General features: G+C 31.8%; 1 protein-coding gene across 1 annotated transcript in view; it reads left to right on the top strand.

Annotated features, from left to right (window-relative positions):
* GlnRS (Glutaminyl-tRNA synthetase) overlaps positions 1 to 9,616 on the top strand; it is a 28,328-nt gene extending 18,712 nt beyond the window's left edge. Inside the window, exons 14-19 of the mRNA XM_076457488.1 lie at positions 4,225 to 4,387; positions 4,787 to 4,879; positions 5,474 to 5,601; positions 7,451 to 7,517; positions 8,069 to 8,194; positions 9,229 to 9,616. Coding sequence (XP_076313603.1) covers positions 4,225 to 4,387; positions 4,787 to 4,879; positions 5,474 to 5,601; positions 7,451 to 7,517; positions 8,069 to 8,194; positions 9,229 to 9,279 — 628 coding nt within the window. The 3' untranslated portion in view covers positions 9,280 to 9,616. The remainder of the gene's footprint in view (positions 1 to 4,224; positions 4,388 to 4,786; positions 4,880 to 5,473; positions 5,602 to 7,450; positions 7,518 to 8,068; positions 8,195 to 9,228) is intronic.
* Positions 9,617 to 18,209: the final 8,593 nt, after the last annotated feature.

Here is an 18,209-nt window from a genome sequence, read left to right on the forward strand (position 1 = left end):
CATGTGGATAAGATAAATAATACCTAGGTGCACACCCTCAGGATTCCACTTAGTATAGATGCAAAATTTCAGGTTTCAAGGTTCTTTATTGGAGCTATGGTAGGATTGGTCACACTTTTTTTTTCTGTTTCTTTTGCTGCATTGCAGCATTATACGATGAGCACACAAGCATGCACGTGGAATAGTAATACCCAGATGCACACCCTTAGAATCCACTTAGTATGGGTGCAAAATTTCAGGTTTTTAGGTTCTTTCCTCTTGAAGCTGTGGTGGTGACACAAGTGAGCACGTGAGTATTGTTTGTCTGTCTTTATGTGATTTCTGTTTGTAATATGAAGAACCACATTTTTTCTTTGCATTTTTTCACTAGTTTGCCTCATTAAAAATTTGTGCATTGATAAACATTACCCAGGTGGGCACCCTCAGTATGATGCAAAATTTCAGGTGTCTACTTTTTTTCCCCCTTGGAGCTGTGGCAGTCACACTTCTTTTATGTGTGTTTTTTGTTAGCTTTAGCTAATTAAAAGATATGCATGCACATGTATAAGTAATATTACCCAGGTTCATACTCTCAGGGCTCATTTAATATGATGCAAAATTTCTTTCTTTGTGGCTACACACACATGCATATATAATCTTATACTTATTGCTCCAAGCTGTTGATACACAGAAGTAAATATTGAGTAATTTAGCATTGTAGGATAGGCATGGATAAAAATTGCAAATCAATATTAAAACTGAGACATACAAAATTTATTGAGTACAACCAGCTCTGAATAGCCTCTGATATTCCTGGTTCAGAGGAATAATATCACACAGGTAAACTACCCTGCATAAAGAAAAGTGCAAAGAATTGATTGAAGAATATGTATAGATAAGAAGAAGCAAACTTATTTCATGTTACATAGTTTTTAGTTGAAAATATAAAACTGAAATGAAATAAAACTAGAAATGGAAACTAACATTAAGATATAACAATGAACATACTTAACAAACATCAGTTTACAGCACATCTTGGACCTTTCAACACAGAAGTTAGTTTCTCTTAACCAAAACCATTTGGAATTCACATTTTTTCAATGACTGGTCTATATTAATTTGGTCACAAGACTTGTATCTGTTTCATCTGACAGCCTTCTATTGCATAAGGTAAGTTAGAATACAATACAACTGTTCCCTGAAACAGCAACTTCTGTGATTGGACTATGCTACAGAAAGTATTGCGAAGCTACATTTTGCACATCATCTCATCTAAATTTATTGTGTTACAGAACTGAAACTTAGAAAAATTTAAAAACCATTCTGGTACAAAATATATGGAATATGTAGTGTTTGCTTTCTGCAACCTGTACACTGCCTATTGCTTTTTTTTTTTTCAACCCTGGAATCTGCACTCAGTAAAATATGAGCATTCATGTAATGTACTTTTATATTGATTTTGTAGCAGCTATTCTTAGAATAGGTCTCAATTTCATATTGTTTTGTAACTTTAAGTTTCAAGCACCAATCAGTCAGTATGGTATTACTGCAAAAACAAGGTATTTATCTCACACATTTAACATAGCCATAATGCACAATATGTTTTTTATATTTATATTCATTAATTATTTAGGTACTTCTAATAATAGAGCTATTTACCTTTTTTTTCACTCATGTTTATCAGAATAAACATCTATTTAACTCTCTTAATGTGGGCTTGGTCAATGTGACTGACCCTGTGACCTTATTGTGCTCATTTAAAGTCTCTTTAGATTTAATACTTCTAACTTTCAATACAGTTTGTGTATCTTCACAAAATCTGGGAGTCTTTCAGTTAATATTACAATATCATATTTTTAGTAAAGTATGTTTAATAAAAATGGGATAAAGACTTGTCCATGAATATTATAGAGTATTTGTTTTGAATATTCCATGTGTAAAGTAATTTTTGTTAAAATTAAAACTACTAATCTCAAAAATCTCGTATTTCCTTTGTGGAATTCCTAAAACCCCAGAGCATTTCAAATATTTTCTTTGTAGTAAAACTTTATAGTAACTCTGGTTTTGTAACAGTGTGTGTATATATATGTGTGTTTATAATTAAATTTTATTTTTTTATTGCCCTCTGAACTATCTTAACTACTTTCCATGCCACTGTATGTTGTAAATCACAAGGGCTATATGCAGCTCACATTATGTTAACAAGTTATGTTACCCAAGATCTGCTATTAGCTTCTTCTGTGTGTGCCTCGTGAAACATTTTTATTATACTATCATTATAATTTATTTTATCTAACCTAAAAGCACAGATAGTTCTCGAGTAGCTTTGCATGAAATTCAAAACAAAACATTTAACCTGAAAGGATCCCTATTTTACATTTACGTCAATTTTATAATTATACATGTAGAATAAACAAGAATACTTAACCAATCTACTTTTCTTTGTCCTTGATTGTTGACAAGGGTTAACCCAATTTTTTAATCTAATTATAGTAATGCACTTAATTTTTTATTTAATTGAATAATGCAGCAAACAATAATATAAATTAAAAATGTGCAAAAGTAGACAAATTCCTTCACCTCTCAAAATTTTTCTGACTTTCTAACTGTACAAGTTATTAAAAATTCATCCAAACTAGTTGTTAACTTTCCATTGGGAAAAACATAGGTACTCCGAGTGAAATTGACATTTACCTGTTATGAACATAACATTATATAATACATCATTTAATAGATGAAATCCTAGACTTTCTGCTGATTATTAGGTAATATATAATTAAATGTAAGAGAAAACTATTAACAAATTATGAAAAAAGGATGTGACATGTAGGTGTGGCAAGGGGTGTCCAATTTTCTATGTGATAACTGTGTAACTGAATAAGATTAATGATTACAAAAATGTGGTTTATCTGAGCATGTGAGAGGTGGTAGCAAGAAGAGTCTGTTTTTCTATTCAATAGCTCTGTAACCACTTGAAATTAAAGATTACAAAAAAATGTGAATTATCTGGATTTTATAGATAATTTACATTTAATTTTATACATTTTTAGGGAGGTGGTAGATAAAATAGGGAAGATGACATATATGTTACATTAGGGGAAATTCAGTATTTTTTTTTTAAATTTTACCTTGTGTAATTAAAACCAAAAACATGCATATTATTAAAATATGGATTATTGGCTAAGAGTTTATGCTATTCTAATTGGTATAACATAAGCTGAAAGTAGTTCAATAAAATGTTGAATGTATAGCACTAAAATCTTGTTTCATGCAGTGATGAATACCTGTGATGATAGGGTTAAAAACAAATGTAAAGCATATCTTTATAGTTTACCTAGTTATTTACTTGTATATGGGTACTATAATTTAGTCTCAAGAAATATATATTTCAATATTCACTTCATCTAAAAATAAGTAAAAATATTGTGTTTTGTAACTCTAGTATAAGAATACTTGTTACAGATGGTTAAATAGTGACCTAATTGTAGAACAGTATATGCATGACAATAACTGATATATCACACTTGCTACTAGATAAACACTTTATGGAATTTCAGGCATTTCAGAAAAGATAATTGTCAAATTTCTTAGTTTATAGTGGAAAAAACAAAATATATATTCACAGTGAGAAGCACTGATGATCAAATATACTGACATTTAGTTCAAGGCAACAATTATTTTATTGTCTTTAAATTGTAAAAAATAACTGCTCGGACTGCTGGGTTAAATAATATTCAATCCTGTTTAACTGTTTCAGACTTACACTTTTAAACCTGAAAAGTACATGCTTCACATAGTTAGGACATGCATCAGTGTTAATCTCAAAAACAGCTCCTGTTGATATGTACTATCTAGACACCCAAACTTCTTTTTTTGTCTCGTGATTTGATATTTCAGCAGTATATAAAAGTTAAGAAAATTGTGTGTTGTCTGTTAGCAGTATGGTTCCAAATTAGACTTACTAAACTGATAGAGCACTGTTTATTTATGTAATTATATACTTCTGATAAATTTTATGCTAAAATGTCCGTGTAAATACTCAAACTGTGAAAAGGTGTTGAGAGCATATAGTCTATTTATGTAATTGTCAGAAATGGAAAAATCAAGTCATAGTAATACAATAGTACTAAAAGCTGAGTTGTGTATGTTTTTACATTATTTAAGACCTAGACATTATTAGCAAGATGTCTAGGTGTTCTAGTATCAACAGAATCTAAAAGTGATTCTAAAATGTTTTATTACTAGAACCATGGCTGTCTTAGAACCATTGAAGGTGACGATTGTAAACTTTCCTCATACCTCATGTATTCAGATTGAAGTTCCCAATTTTCCAGCTGACCCAAGTAAGGGATCACACATGGTGACTTTTGGAAAGGTTATATACATTGAAGAGTCAGATTATAGAGAGGTCAGAGAAAAATCTTTATGTAAATAATCTTCAGTTTTCTTGTGATATTGTTATCAAATGGTAGAAATAGAATAAAATTAATAACCTTTTAATAAAAAAATTGTACAAAAATATGGATCCAGTAAAAGATTTTAGAAGTTTTAGTGTTTTTCTTTACAATTTCACTTAGTTTTTATGACCAGTTTTACAGTTAGACGGTTTGTTTTGGTAATTTATTAAAAGTGAAAACCAGCCATCCTATTCTCCTTTAGTTTTGTATTTCGTAGTGATTTGGTTAGAAATGATCTCTTCTATTTCCATAATTGTCATTTGCAATTGAATATTATTCAAAATAGTATTATAGGGAAGAAAAACAAAAGCTAATTTTAGGTATAAAAAAGAATGCTGGTATTTTAACAGATCCCAGAGAAGGGTTATAGACGACTAACTTTAGAGCAGCCAGTAGGACTTCGCTATACTGGATATGTAATATTGTTTCAAAAGGCCATCAAAGTAAGTTTTTCTTTTCTACTTTTGGTACATTTGTGTGCATGCTTCTCATTCAAATCTACTAAAATGATTTAACTTCAATATTGTTTTTAACAATATGTTCATTTTGTCCTGTACAAAATTTTAGGTTTTATATAATAAAGTAGGGATCAATAGGTTTAGTTGATTTGACTGATAACTTGCTGGGTTTATGTGAAGAACTTTCCTCAGAGAAAAAGCAAGACAACAAATATGTTTAAAATAACTTACTGGCTTGAAATTGCCAGCCAAGAATTCATAGTTTTCATACAAGCATTGAAATATTCAGGACCAGTCTTGGTCATTTTTTTAAACCAATAGTGTTTTACAAATGATCAGTTTGAAATTATGAAATAATCTTTTGGTAACCTAGACATACTGATATGCTTTATTATGCCATGATTTCAGGAAAATCTGAAATGAGTTTTTAAATGGGAAAGGGTATTAAACAATTGATATGTTTTGTGTTTGCAGCCCTTATTTTTTTGTAGGTCATTATTAACAACAATTCATTGTTTTTACTTTGTTTGCCTGGAAACAAGGCAAAGTTTTATTTTATTATTATATTCATTCATACAGGATTCAACAGGAAGAGTGACTGAGATAGAAGTGACTTGTAAGAAAGTTTTGGATTTGGAGAAACCCAAGGCTTTCATACACTGGGTCAGTGAACCACTGGCATGTGAGGTTCGGCTCTATGAGCGTCTGTGAGTATTTTTCAGACATCAAATATAGTGGTGAAATTAATTCCAGGTATAATTTCTACTTAAAATTATCAAATGTTAGGTTGTGTTTGCCAATTGTCTGTTAAAGGCTTTTACTAGTACTTTGTCATGGTAGAAATATATACTGTGTTGTTTTTGTTGTGCATAGGAATCTTCTACAATAGGTGTCTGACAAGTTCATGATAAATGAACAGAACAGTATTTGCTTTCAAAATTTTATATATATATATACTTGAAACTAGTTTAATACATGTACAACAAATTATTTATGCTATAGTAATTGTATGGATACTACTAACACTGTATCATTCTCTTATCAAAAGTCCATAAACACACACCCATTAAATTACTTTAACATTTCAGTTGGCAATCTGAACTACCTCTCCCTATTTTTATTGCACTAGTATTTTTTGTGTAATTCACTTGCAATTGTAATGCTAATTATTGCAGTTGTATACTATTCCAGTAATCATTTGGTCTTCTTTCTTCAAAATATCCTCTGTTCCTTTTGTCAGAGTGCACTATAGCTGATACAGTTACTTTAGAACCAAGCTTTAATAGATCTGTTCCTTTTGTCAGAGTGCACTATAGCTGATACAGTTACTTTAGAACCAAGCTTTAATAGATCTGTTCCTTTTGTCAGAGTGCACTATGGCTGATAGTTACTTTAGAACCAAGCTTTGATAGAATAGGTTCTTCTTATCACCTTTTCTACTGTTAATCTTACTCTAACATATTATGTTATGCTAATCACTAATACTGAAGTTAACTTCACATTGAACTTTTTTCCATGGCTGTGACTTTACTGTCTTCTGCTGTTCCCAGCTCAGCTCATATTATTTGTGTATTACTAAATCATGTGCTTGCTATATTCTTGACATCAATGAGTTACAAATGCAGCTTCCAATAATTGTCTGCTTTTATATCTCTTATAATAAGAAAGAAAATTAAACAATCACAAAATATTTATTCAAAGAATAAACCAATAATATCTACACTAAACAGTCTTTTCTATTGTGACAAAAGTAAAGTTTTTGTATTAAATAGAAAAAGTTTAACTAAAATGTCCTTACTACCAAGACAGTGTAGTATATACTTTTTGTATACATATTAATTATAATAAAAGTTGTGTTTAATAGTTCAGAACTTGCAACATAGAATCCTCTTCTAAGTCTTTAAATGTCAGAACTGTGGTGTTACTCAAGTTTCCACTGGAATACTGGTAAATATCTTTGGTGGTTAAATGACATTGTATGTGTCATTTTATGAGGGTGTATAAGAATATAGATCTCTTGATATCCATAATTTCTTATTAGAACTTTAAAACCTTTGATTGAATTTTTCATAACTCAAATATGAAGTAGCTTTTAAATGAATTGACTTTTATTTCTAAATATCTTATTTATGCTTATAAAACATCATTTGTTTTGATTTTTAGAGAAGCGTAATGTTGTTCACAATGTTGTTCTTAATTATACAAATAATTAAGATTTCTGCACTATTAAAATGTTATAGTGAAATTTTTTAATAATCTGATTTCTCTAAACCATATTAAGCTGTAAGTAAAAACAGTTGTTTTAAATATGGTTTAATTCTTTTTCTGAATGGGTTTCTTCTTTTGGAGTAGCAAAAATGATTTTGGATTTAAAATACAAGTTGTGAAAAAAAAGTGAAGTAACTAGACCATCAAAGTCTGATTTTGCTCTCAACCTTTTACCTGTTTAAAATTATCAACACTTTTAATGCTTTCATCCTGTACTTAGACTGTTGTTTTATTAATCATAAAATATATTTCTGAGAAAAATCTTGTATCCTAAACATTTTCTTTCAGTTTCAACCACAAACTTCCAGAAGATCCTAATGAAGTTCCTGGTGGGTTTGTTTCAGACTGCAATAAGGTAATTGAGCTTTACTTTGCTCTTGTCAATACTGAGGAAAAAATTATGCTGCAAACACTTAATAAGAATTTCTCTTAATCTAAGATAAAAAGAGAGAATTGAGAGAATTTAACCTAGGATCTTCAACAAACAATTTAATGTTAAAAATGGTATCGTTCATGTTATTACAACCTAAGCAGCAGAATAAGAATTTGACAGGGTATTTTCTGTTGCTTGAGACCCCATATATTGATGTTATCCTTCCTTTATCCTCCTTAAAATGTACTGTCTATTAGCCATTTCCATGTGAAAATCTTTATTTTAAATATATATTTAAAGAGGGGGGGGACATCACAGAGTTTTGAGATTTAAACTTTAATGATGTTGAACTTTATCAAATTAGTTTAATGACCATCAGTGTATTGTTTTTGCACTGTAGACAAATATGTATTTTTGTAATGAGCATGGTGCTAATTATGCAGTGTCTAAATACATTCTTAAATAAATAAAAGAAAATTGCTATGGCAAACAATATGCAAAAAAAATTTAAGTGAAACTTACTTTTATCTCAGGATTCTCTTAAGGTGGTCCCAGATGCTCTAATAGATGCATCTGTAAAATCAGCAAAAATATATGACAAGTTCCAGTTTGAGAGGCTTGGATTCTTTAGTGTAGATACAGATTCAACTCCTCAAAAGGTAAATTATGATGTTTCTATATGAATTATTTAGGCCTCAGCCATAGTGTTAGGAGTTTATAATGCCACTTATGATTATAAAACATAATTATAAATTATGTTCCATTGCTAAATCATAGCTAAAATACAACAGCAAGATTAGCTTAGATCATTTTTGATATAACATTCATAGTGAGATTTAACTTTTTCATTTAATGTGAATGGTAAGAAACTGTATAATACATTAGTGAAATTCTTTACATGCAAATAAGGTTGTACAGAATTAATGTTATATCAGACTTATGTGAAATTCCCCAAAATAGTAGCTGACATGCATTCTAAGATTGTAGCTTATAACTTTGAAATCATAAAGATGTTAGTAATCAACATTTTGTGTTCTAGATTACACTTCAAGCATTTGATTTCATAACTATTTGGTAGATCAATAAACCATTGGTTACACCTTTGACATTTCAATTTACATATCTTAGGAGACCCAATAAATCTTCAGTTATGCCTTAGACATCAGAATTTGTATATCTTTTGTTATCTGTTAATGGTCCACGTAATCTACTTTGGCTATAACAAAGACATTTTGCTTCCTACACCTTTGAGGAGTAGATCCAATACATCTTTTATGCCTCAGGCATTAAAATTCATATATCATAAAGAATTATATCTATTAAAACCTTTGTTAAACCTTGGGCATTTGAATCCGTAGATCTTAATTCTACTGTTAAGACTAATTGCATAAGAGAACTCTATAAAGTTAAAAAATTTTAAACTCACCTGGCCTAAAAGTATTTGATATGCCAAGCTGCAGTCTGTTCCATATTATCTTGCATTTTTAGATAAATCTAGCAGTAACTTTATTTCTTGTAATTCACAATATGACAACATACATCAAATCAGGATATATTTCTGCTTTTAAGCTTTCATTTGTGGGTGAACTTGTGGTTAAGGTCTCTTTTACAAAAATGTTTTTGTATCCAACTGTTTAAAAATTGATGCATGAAATTTGATATATATATATATATATATATTTTGTTTTTACAGCTTATATTTAACCGAACAGTGACCCTGAAAGAGGATGCTGGAAAGAACTGATGATAGAATTCTTTAAATTATTAGTGTCTTATAATTTCTAAAAATATTGCATAGCTGTTAAATGAAATGAAAGTTTTCAACATGCAACACACAGTGATTTAGTAGCAATTTTTAAACACTGATAAAGTTAATGTTATTTCTTGTGCAACAATTACCAGCTTTGTGTCAAGAATGGAAATAATGTCCGGTGATGCAAATTTTGTACTAATACAGCATACAAATATTATATCTTAATATCATTTACAAGCACATAGTTTTCTATGATTCACTAAAGAAAGTTTTAACAAAGGCTCTCTCAGAATATCTGAAAAGGATAAAATAAAATTTCATATTATCATGAAGGTCTCTTATTATCAAACAATCAATGTGTCAGTGTTCTTAGTTTTGGAGATTTATTAAAAAATAAAGTTTTGAATATTAAAGTTAGTCTAAGTCAAAAACCACTGTTTAACTATCTATTGATATGACATTATCAGATTTTTATATTAAGTTAGTATTGTATAAAAATCACAACGTTTTTTGTTTCACACATGAAATTGGGTGTGGTTAAATTGCTGGGCAAGAGGTCAAGTTTCAAGCTGCAGTAAACATATATTGCACTTGCAGCTGTCGAGGCATTCTAACAGTGACAATACACCTCACTATTATATTTATTATATCTATAAACGATGAGAATTGTTGACTTCTTGCCTTTTCTCTGGCCAACAATTCTAAATTAAAGGTTGCCAATGTGTGCACTGCTGTGTTTTTCACTCTGCCGTTTATCACATCAGTTACACAAAGTTAAAGATTCTAAATGCATATCATTGTATTTAGCAAGTTGTATTCAACAATTTACAGTCATTTTTTCTAAATACTTTGGTGAATAACATTTTATTTTCAGAACATGACAAACTTTTAAATTTTTACAAAATTTGTAAATTGTGTAATACATTATTTTTTTATATTTTATTACAGGAATGATTGAAACAGATTACCTTTTTTTTTAAATAAAACTGATGTCGCTACACACGTTATGCTCTACTACTTACAGTTTTGGATCATTCCACTATTGTGTTAGCTTACAAGCACATATTCAAATATTATTTCCATGTTGCATAAATAATAGATTTATTTCTGTTCACTAGGTAGAAGCACGTCCATAATAATTTCAGTAAAAATTATAATATTTAAGTAGACCAAGTATTTATACAATTGAGTGATATATGTACGTGTTATTGGTATCTAAGTGGGTTTTTAAACACCAGTTTCTTTATCAAAACAGTACATTATATCGTTGTCTACTATACTTCATATTTTCAGTGAGACTGAGTCTAACTGATGTAAGAGTATAGGTGGTATCATGGTTTGAGATCTGTATGATGTTCTCTGTTTTAATTGACACGATCCTAACATGTTGTGAAGTCAATTACATGAACATGCAGTGAGTTAGTGTGAAGTTGGAAGGTTTAGGTTCTGTAAATGCCGTCTTAATGTTGGTCAAGTGCAACAGAGTACTTGCACTGCCCTGGAGGAATCATTCCAACTTCATTGACTTCAAAGTTAGAGAAACTGACAAAAACGAATATGTTATGATCAATATATATTACTATTAAATTATCAAAATAAAACAAGTGTTCACTTAGCAACCTATTTAAATAAAATTGTTTCAGGAGGGAGGGGTGACAAGTAAAAAAAAAAAAAAAGTATGATGTAGCTATGGCAATACTAAAAGGGTACAGGGGAAGGATACACAAAACCATACAAACATCCCTACGAAAGAAGTCACTGAATGAACGTTACAGTTTATTAGCTACTGCAGTACTGAATAGCGCTACTCAATTAAATGTTTTTATTTACAACTAAATGTTGAATTCCTGTCAATTTCATGAATTCAGGCTAGAAATAAAAGTATTTAATAATAAGGTTTTGTGTATCTTGTTTCTGTACTATTTTGGCGTTGCCATTCCCACATCATAGTTAAGTTTTTTAAAGTGCTTTTTACTTGTGTAATTATAAAGAAGTGAAAATAAGTCTTAAGAAGAAAGAGTTTGTAACACTAGTATATTAATAATCAGATATCCATCACTTAATTTGATCTGTAAAAACTTGATAGTGGTGCCCTATGTTTCTATCACAGAAATGCCATCTGAATCAGTGGTGCACAAAGTCCGGCCCGCGATGTCCAACGAGAAAGTCAAACAGAGTTCGCAACTGCGCGAAGATTAAGCGCTAGAGAAGAATATGCATTAGATTAGATACTGGATGGTTCCATATTTGTTTCGAGCAATAAAGAAAATTTAATAAGCAAATCTCGTTAATGCATAGGCATTTAATCATTGGCGCAATATTTCCGTAATTACGAAATCTCACGCGATCCAATGTTCGAGATTTACTTACGAGCCCTATTTTCATATTATTTCGTAATAAAAAATGGCAGCTAATCGTAAAAGGAAAGTTGACTACGAAAACCGGCAGTTTCATGATGATTGAACTGTGCAATAATGTTTTGTTCAACAACAGAAGAAAGTGATTTGTCTGCTGTGTGATTCGACAGTAGCAGTGGCGAAGGTATCCAATATAAAGCGTCGTTATGAGTCGAAGCATAAAGATTTACACAACGTTGTCGGTGATGAACGAACAGCTCGAATTGAATCTCTGCGGCGGTCGCTGAATCACCAGCAGAACGTTTTCTCAAAGCAGTCAGCAGATTCAGGTGCAGCATGTGAGGTCAGTTACGATATTTCGTTGATGATAGCGAAATCTGGCCGACCGTTCAATGATGGTGATTTTGTCAAGCAACGTATGATTACTGCATCGGAAAAGTTGTGTCCGGAAGCAGTTCGCAAGCTACAGACGGTGGCTTTGAATCGTATGACAGTTCAACGAAGAATCTCACACCTCTCAGCAGACGTGTCAAGGCAGCTTACAAATAAAGCATCAACTTTGTTTACTCCGTTTTGGCAGCAGACGAGTCGACTGACATCAGTTCAACAGCACAGCAATTAGTTTTTGTTCGTGGTGTGTCGTTTGATATCACAGAGGAACTAATCGGCATGGGTTCCATGAAGGGTCAGACAACTGGGTCTGCTCTATTCGAGGAGACAGTACGACTGTGTAGTAGTGTTTCATTGGATTTCACAAAACTGGTAAGTGTGACAACTGAAGGAGCACCAGCCATGACCAGAGAAAGTAGCGGGCTGGTAGCACTGTTGATGAAGCATCGAGGAAAGCAGAACAGATAGTTGAAGTTGCACTGTATTATTCGCCAGCAGAACCTGTGCAGTAAAGAACTTGGTTTCAGGCACTGATGGCATTAGTGACGAAAACCATTAATTTCATAAAATCATGAGGGTTCAATCACCGTCAGTTTCGAAGCCTTCTTGAAGAAATTGAATCAGACTGTAGTGACCTTGTGTATCACTGTGAAGTACGCTGGCTGAGTCGAGGGATGATGCTCAGAAGGTTCTGGGAGTTGATTGATGAGGTTATAGAATTCCTTAGAAGCAAGAACAAAGACACAGAAGTGATTTCCATGATTGATCCAGTATGGCAAGCTGATTTGACCTTTCTGGTCGACATGACACAACACTTGAATGATCTGAATTTGAAGTTGCAAGGCAAAAAATCAGCTTGCAAATCACGTCTCAGCTTTCAGGACAAAGTTGCAGTTGTTCCGGCAGCAAGCAGTATCAGGCAACTTCGTGCACTTTCCCACTTTACAGTCACAGCTACAGAAGAATCAGGACATTGACACACAAGTTTATGTTGGGAAGCTAGATACCTTGATTCAATCTTTCAACCCACGGTTTCATGACTTTGACCAATGCAGATTGTTGATGAAACTTTTTACTTATCCGTTCAGTGTGTCAGTGGATGACTCGTCAGCAGAATACCAGCTCGAACTTACTGATCTCCAGGCATCTGATGAACTGCGTGCTATTTACCGAGAAAACAGTTTGCTTGACAACACGTTGCCTGATACATTTGCTAATCTGAAAGAGAACGCACTTGTCCACACCAGCATGTTTGGCAGCACGTAGTGCTGCGAACAGGCTTTCTCGCATATGAAACTGAACAAAAACAACACTCGCAATCAGTTGACTGATGATCATCTGAAAGCAGCCTTGCGTCTTTCAACATCAAACCGGATATTTCTAAGCTTGTAGATGACATGCAGCACCATTTATCGTACTGACTTTGTGACAGCTGACTTATCATAACATTTCTTAGAATAATGTACAAACTCTTTGATGCAATCGTTAGTTGTGTGTTCTTAAATGTGATGTCCATCTTGTGTGAAACAACTGTGGGACGATTTTAATCTTCACTTTTTTGTGGCCCCCCAACGGTTACGAGAAGTCTGTTTGTGGCCCCTGACTCAAAAAGTTTATGCACCACTGATCTAAATGAAGTCTCAGAAAGACAAGATAAAACCAGGAATTAGTTAAAACATGATGAAAGTTAATAAGCTTACCGCGTAATTTAGAAATATTAGTCTCTTAGAATGGTTTTAAAAATTACCTCTATAAAAAACAATAATTTTACGGACTGTAAAACCAATATTGATCGACTTCAGTATTCGTAACACATTTTAGACTGTTACAGAAAAACGTCAACATGAAACATAACGGGAGAAAGAAAGATTGTATGATGACGCAAAACTTTAGTCAAATTAAAGACCTACTACAGTCTCTCATAGACTTGGATTACCTACCTCAAAGATCATTCCTATTATACAAACTCAAGGGAAATAAATCCCAGCTTGTATTGTACAAGTCTTTCAGCCGATGAAATGAAAATTGCGTTGGCAATAAATAGGGTCAACCAAGTACAAGTTGTGTTGAACAATGGTTCGTGGTGTGCTACATTTATCTAAGCCTTCCTAACTCCTAACTCGGGAATATGACTAACTGCACGGAGATGATTTGGAAAAATTTGTAGATAAATTACCAAAATAATGAATATATTTTAAAAGCGCTCGCTGAAAAGTGATATTAAAAAGCCTTTTTAATCGTGATTCACTGTGTTCAGTTTTGAAATAAATTTTCCTATGTTTATTCTTCAGATTTATATTTAATTTCAAAATTCGTTTGAACATTTTTGTTTTATTTTAAAGATATTCTTTCACTACATAACTCTTAGGTCATGCGGACTTCACGATGTGAATGAGGCTACATGCGATAAGTAGTTTTGTTTGTCAACACGTATGAAAAACATTTATACTTGCATAATGAATATTTCTTAAACTTTCCAATATTTTTCTTAGAGCACAACAAAAACCTCCATACTTACAATTACAAGATACTTTCTGTAAAGCTGACGACACAATCACAGAATTTAAATGATTGTTTAAATTGAGATCAACCATAAATGTTTATCTTCCTCAATAGTCATCTCCCCCTCCCAGTTCACGCCATGATATAAAAAAAGGAAGTTGGTAAGGACATGATATATTTTACTAATTTGTAACAAAATAATTTATACGTGTCAAAGGCAAACGTTCACTATTATTACTGTAGGATTTTAACAAATAAACTCTGGCAGTACAAGTCATTAACGTCTAGATTAAATTGTTAAAATTTATTATCTGAAATAGAAATAATAAATGATTGACTTACTGTGTTCGTTCATTTTATAAATAACCATTGACCACCTCCAAACGCACACACAACTTACAAAAGTATGGTGTGTGTGTGTGTGTTTTCTTATAGCAAAGCCACATTGCGCTATCTGCTGAGTCCACCGAGTAAACTTATTTAATACATTGCTAAACTGTTCACGTGGGTGTATTGGTGACGTTAACATCTCTAAGGTTCTGTAAAAGCAAGCTTTATCTTTGATCACGTATTGTCACAAATAACTGTCTGCATGGGTATTTTACTTGGGTATCAGATACGGGTTCGTTAGTTTTATAAACTTATAATAGAAACCACAAGTAGAAATTTGTATTCGTTATACACAGGCTAACAGTTGTGATATTGTAAATATTAGCGATCAGTACTTCGCGTTTTTTTTTATTATTATATTTAGCTTTCGGGTGATTAATGGTTTTGCATGATTTGTGAAACATTAAGTATTCTTTACAACATTGTCTGAAAAATCTATGAAGAGTTTATAAATGTATTCCAAACTTTCACCGATTGCATGTACATCGTGAGGTGATCAATGGTTATTAATAAAATGACGAATATAATAAATCAATCATTTATTACAGATAATAAATTTTAACATAATTCTAGTGTGTTTTTCTCATGGCAAAGCTACATCAGGCTATCCGCTGAGCCCACCGAATGGAATCGATCCCCTGACTTTAGCGTTGGAAATCCGTAGACTTATCGCTGGCCTAGCGGCAGTCAATTAAATCTACGTGTTAATGACTCGTACTGTCAGAGCATGTTTGTTAGAATCGTACAGTAATAACAATGAAAGTCTACCTTCGTAAAACATGTATTGTATGAATTGTAAAACGTATATAATTGTAATCATGTTATGTTAAATATTGTTTTCTGACAATTTATTATATCATTGATAGTCTTTAAACAATTGGTTGATAATTAAAAGAGTGAGTTTTAGTTAAGGTAACGTCTTTTTAGGACATAGATGGTTAAAAAAATTAATGTCCTTTTTTAGGACTCAACCTTTATAAAATATAAAATAATTTTTACATGTTACTTTATTTCGTCATAAACTAGATAAAGTATTAATTGTCTATTATACGTTTTATTGATGATGTAAATTGTTGTATAAAGTGTAAATTTTAATTATGATATAATAATACCCTTTTCAGAGCAATTTAAATACAGTCATGTATCGTATCATTTCATCGTTTTAACTGATGAATTAGCCTTAAGCGTCCTTTTTTTATGACGATTTAATTAATTAATTAATTGGTGCTAAGCATCCTGTTTAGAACGAATTAATTATAATTGATTGACTTAACCATATAATTAGTGATATCACTATTGAGACGTACATTCTACTATCATGGCCACCTGTCTAGTACCACACCATAATTTAAGACAGCCATAACTTAGTTGTGCCCCTGGCAACTCTTTCTGAACCGAAACGTTGTTCGCTCCTCTACCTAAAATTTTCTCTATTCATACCAGCCGTTTTTACATGTATATTTTACTCTACAAGTAAATTTTCGCGTCATCACAGATTATAATGTATTTCCGTTTCATAAATATGTACTTCTACTTAATACACATACTTTATATATGCGCACTATATGTACATGTTTTATACATACATACATATATATATATATATATATATGTATATGTACTACAAGTCCTACTTCATATACATGTACTATATCTACTTCTATTTCATACACGTGCACTACATGTTCTACTTTGTGTGTGTGTGTGTGTGTGTACAATATGTACTTATGTCGAAACGTTGTTCACTCCTCTCCGAGTGCCTTCTCTACCCATACCAGCAGTTTTTAAATATATTTTTCTCTACAAGTGGTTTTCTCGTCATCACGGATTATTGATTTTTCAGTTTTGCTTTAGAAATAAAACAATGTTTCACAAAAATTTGTTTCTAGAATGTGGCAGTATTTATAATTTGTTATAATGAAATATATTTATACAAAATAAAGTGAACAAAAGCTTTATATTAACTTTAAGAGCTTATGGTTTCAGCTGATAGCACCAGAATACAGATTAGATATATACATTAGTTTTAAAAATTCATTCAGAACTACTTTGGATCCTGAGATTCCAGTTTATAAATTGACATTTTCAATCGTCCCAACTGCAGTTAGGCGTTTTGCGTTTTTGAATTTCGTACAGAGCTACTCGAGGGTTATCTATGCTAGCAGTCATTAAGTTAGCAGTGTAAGACCAGAGGAAAGGCAGCTAGTCATCACCACCCACCGCCAACTCTTGGGCTACTCTTTTACCAACGAATAGTGGAATTGACCACCGTAACATTATAACGCCCCCACGGTGGAAAGGGCGAGCATCTTTGGCGCGACGGGGATACGAACCCGCGACCTTCAGATTACGAGTCGCACGCTTTCCCTGCAGTTAGAAATTATTATTAGTATGTTAAAAAATGTATTAAGAAAAATAAAATTGTGTCCGTCTTCGTAAACGATTCATCTCTATCTTTAATTAATCAATTTGAATTACAATTTAACTCTTAACCCATAACAGTAACTTTGAGACTTGTCCGAGATAAAAATACAACAGCCCGATAGGGATAGGCGTAGTTAGCAAATATTCTCTCTCTCTCTCAAAAAAAAAAAAAAAAACTACGTAATTAATTTATACGATCAGTTCAAGCGCTAGGTTCTTATTTCAGTATTGCTGTTTAACTCACTGACCTATTGCTGTAAATACACCAAAAACTATTGTTTTTAAAAGGTTTACATTGTTATACAACTCGCACGCGTTTAAAATACATCTAACAATATACACATTTATTACAGTCCTGACAGCTATTGTACGATACATCTTCCACAAACACAATGCAAACTTTACTTTTGGTGGACAAGAGACTTCATTTTAGTCTGCAATATACAGAGCTATAAGTGAAACTTATCTTCAGCACAATATCGTGGACGTGTTATAACAAGTTCGTTATAGTAGGTGGAAATTTGTAAGAACTTCCTATATTTCAGCTCATAAATCAGCTTATATATATATATATATATATATACAATTGAGTAGAACTTTCTATAGAATTTTTAATAGTAACGTTCGTGATATATTAACATTAGAGTAACTTTACAAATAGTTCCCGATACACTACCAACATTTTGGTTTAAATAACCAATTTGACATTTCCTAGATGTCCTTTGTTGTTGGGAGAGGTTTGTTACTATTTATACTATTTTTGTTATATAGTCATTTACAGAAGTACGATCTATATTTTGGTCTTTGAGCAATAAACGCCAAATTCAAATGTAACAAATAGAAATACTAACAACATAA

The sequence above is a fragment of the Tachypleus tridentatus genome, chromosome 9 (assembly GCF_004210375.1).
Source record: "Tachypleus tridentatus isolate NWPU-2018 chromosome 9, ASM421037v1, whole genome shotgun sequence".
NCBI lineage: Eukaryota > Metazoa > Arthropoda > Merostomata > Xiphosura > Limulidae > Tachypleus > Tachypleus tridentatus.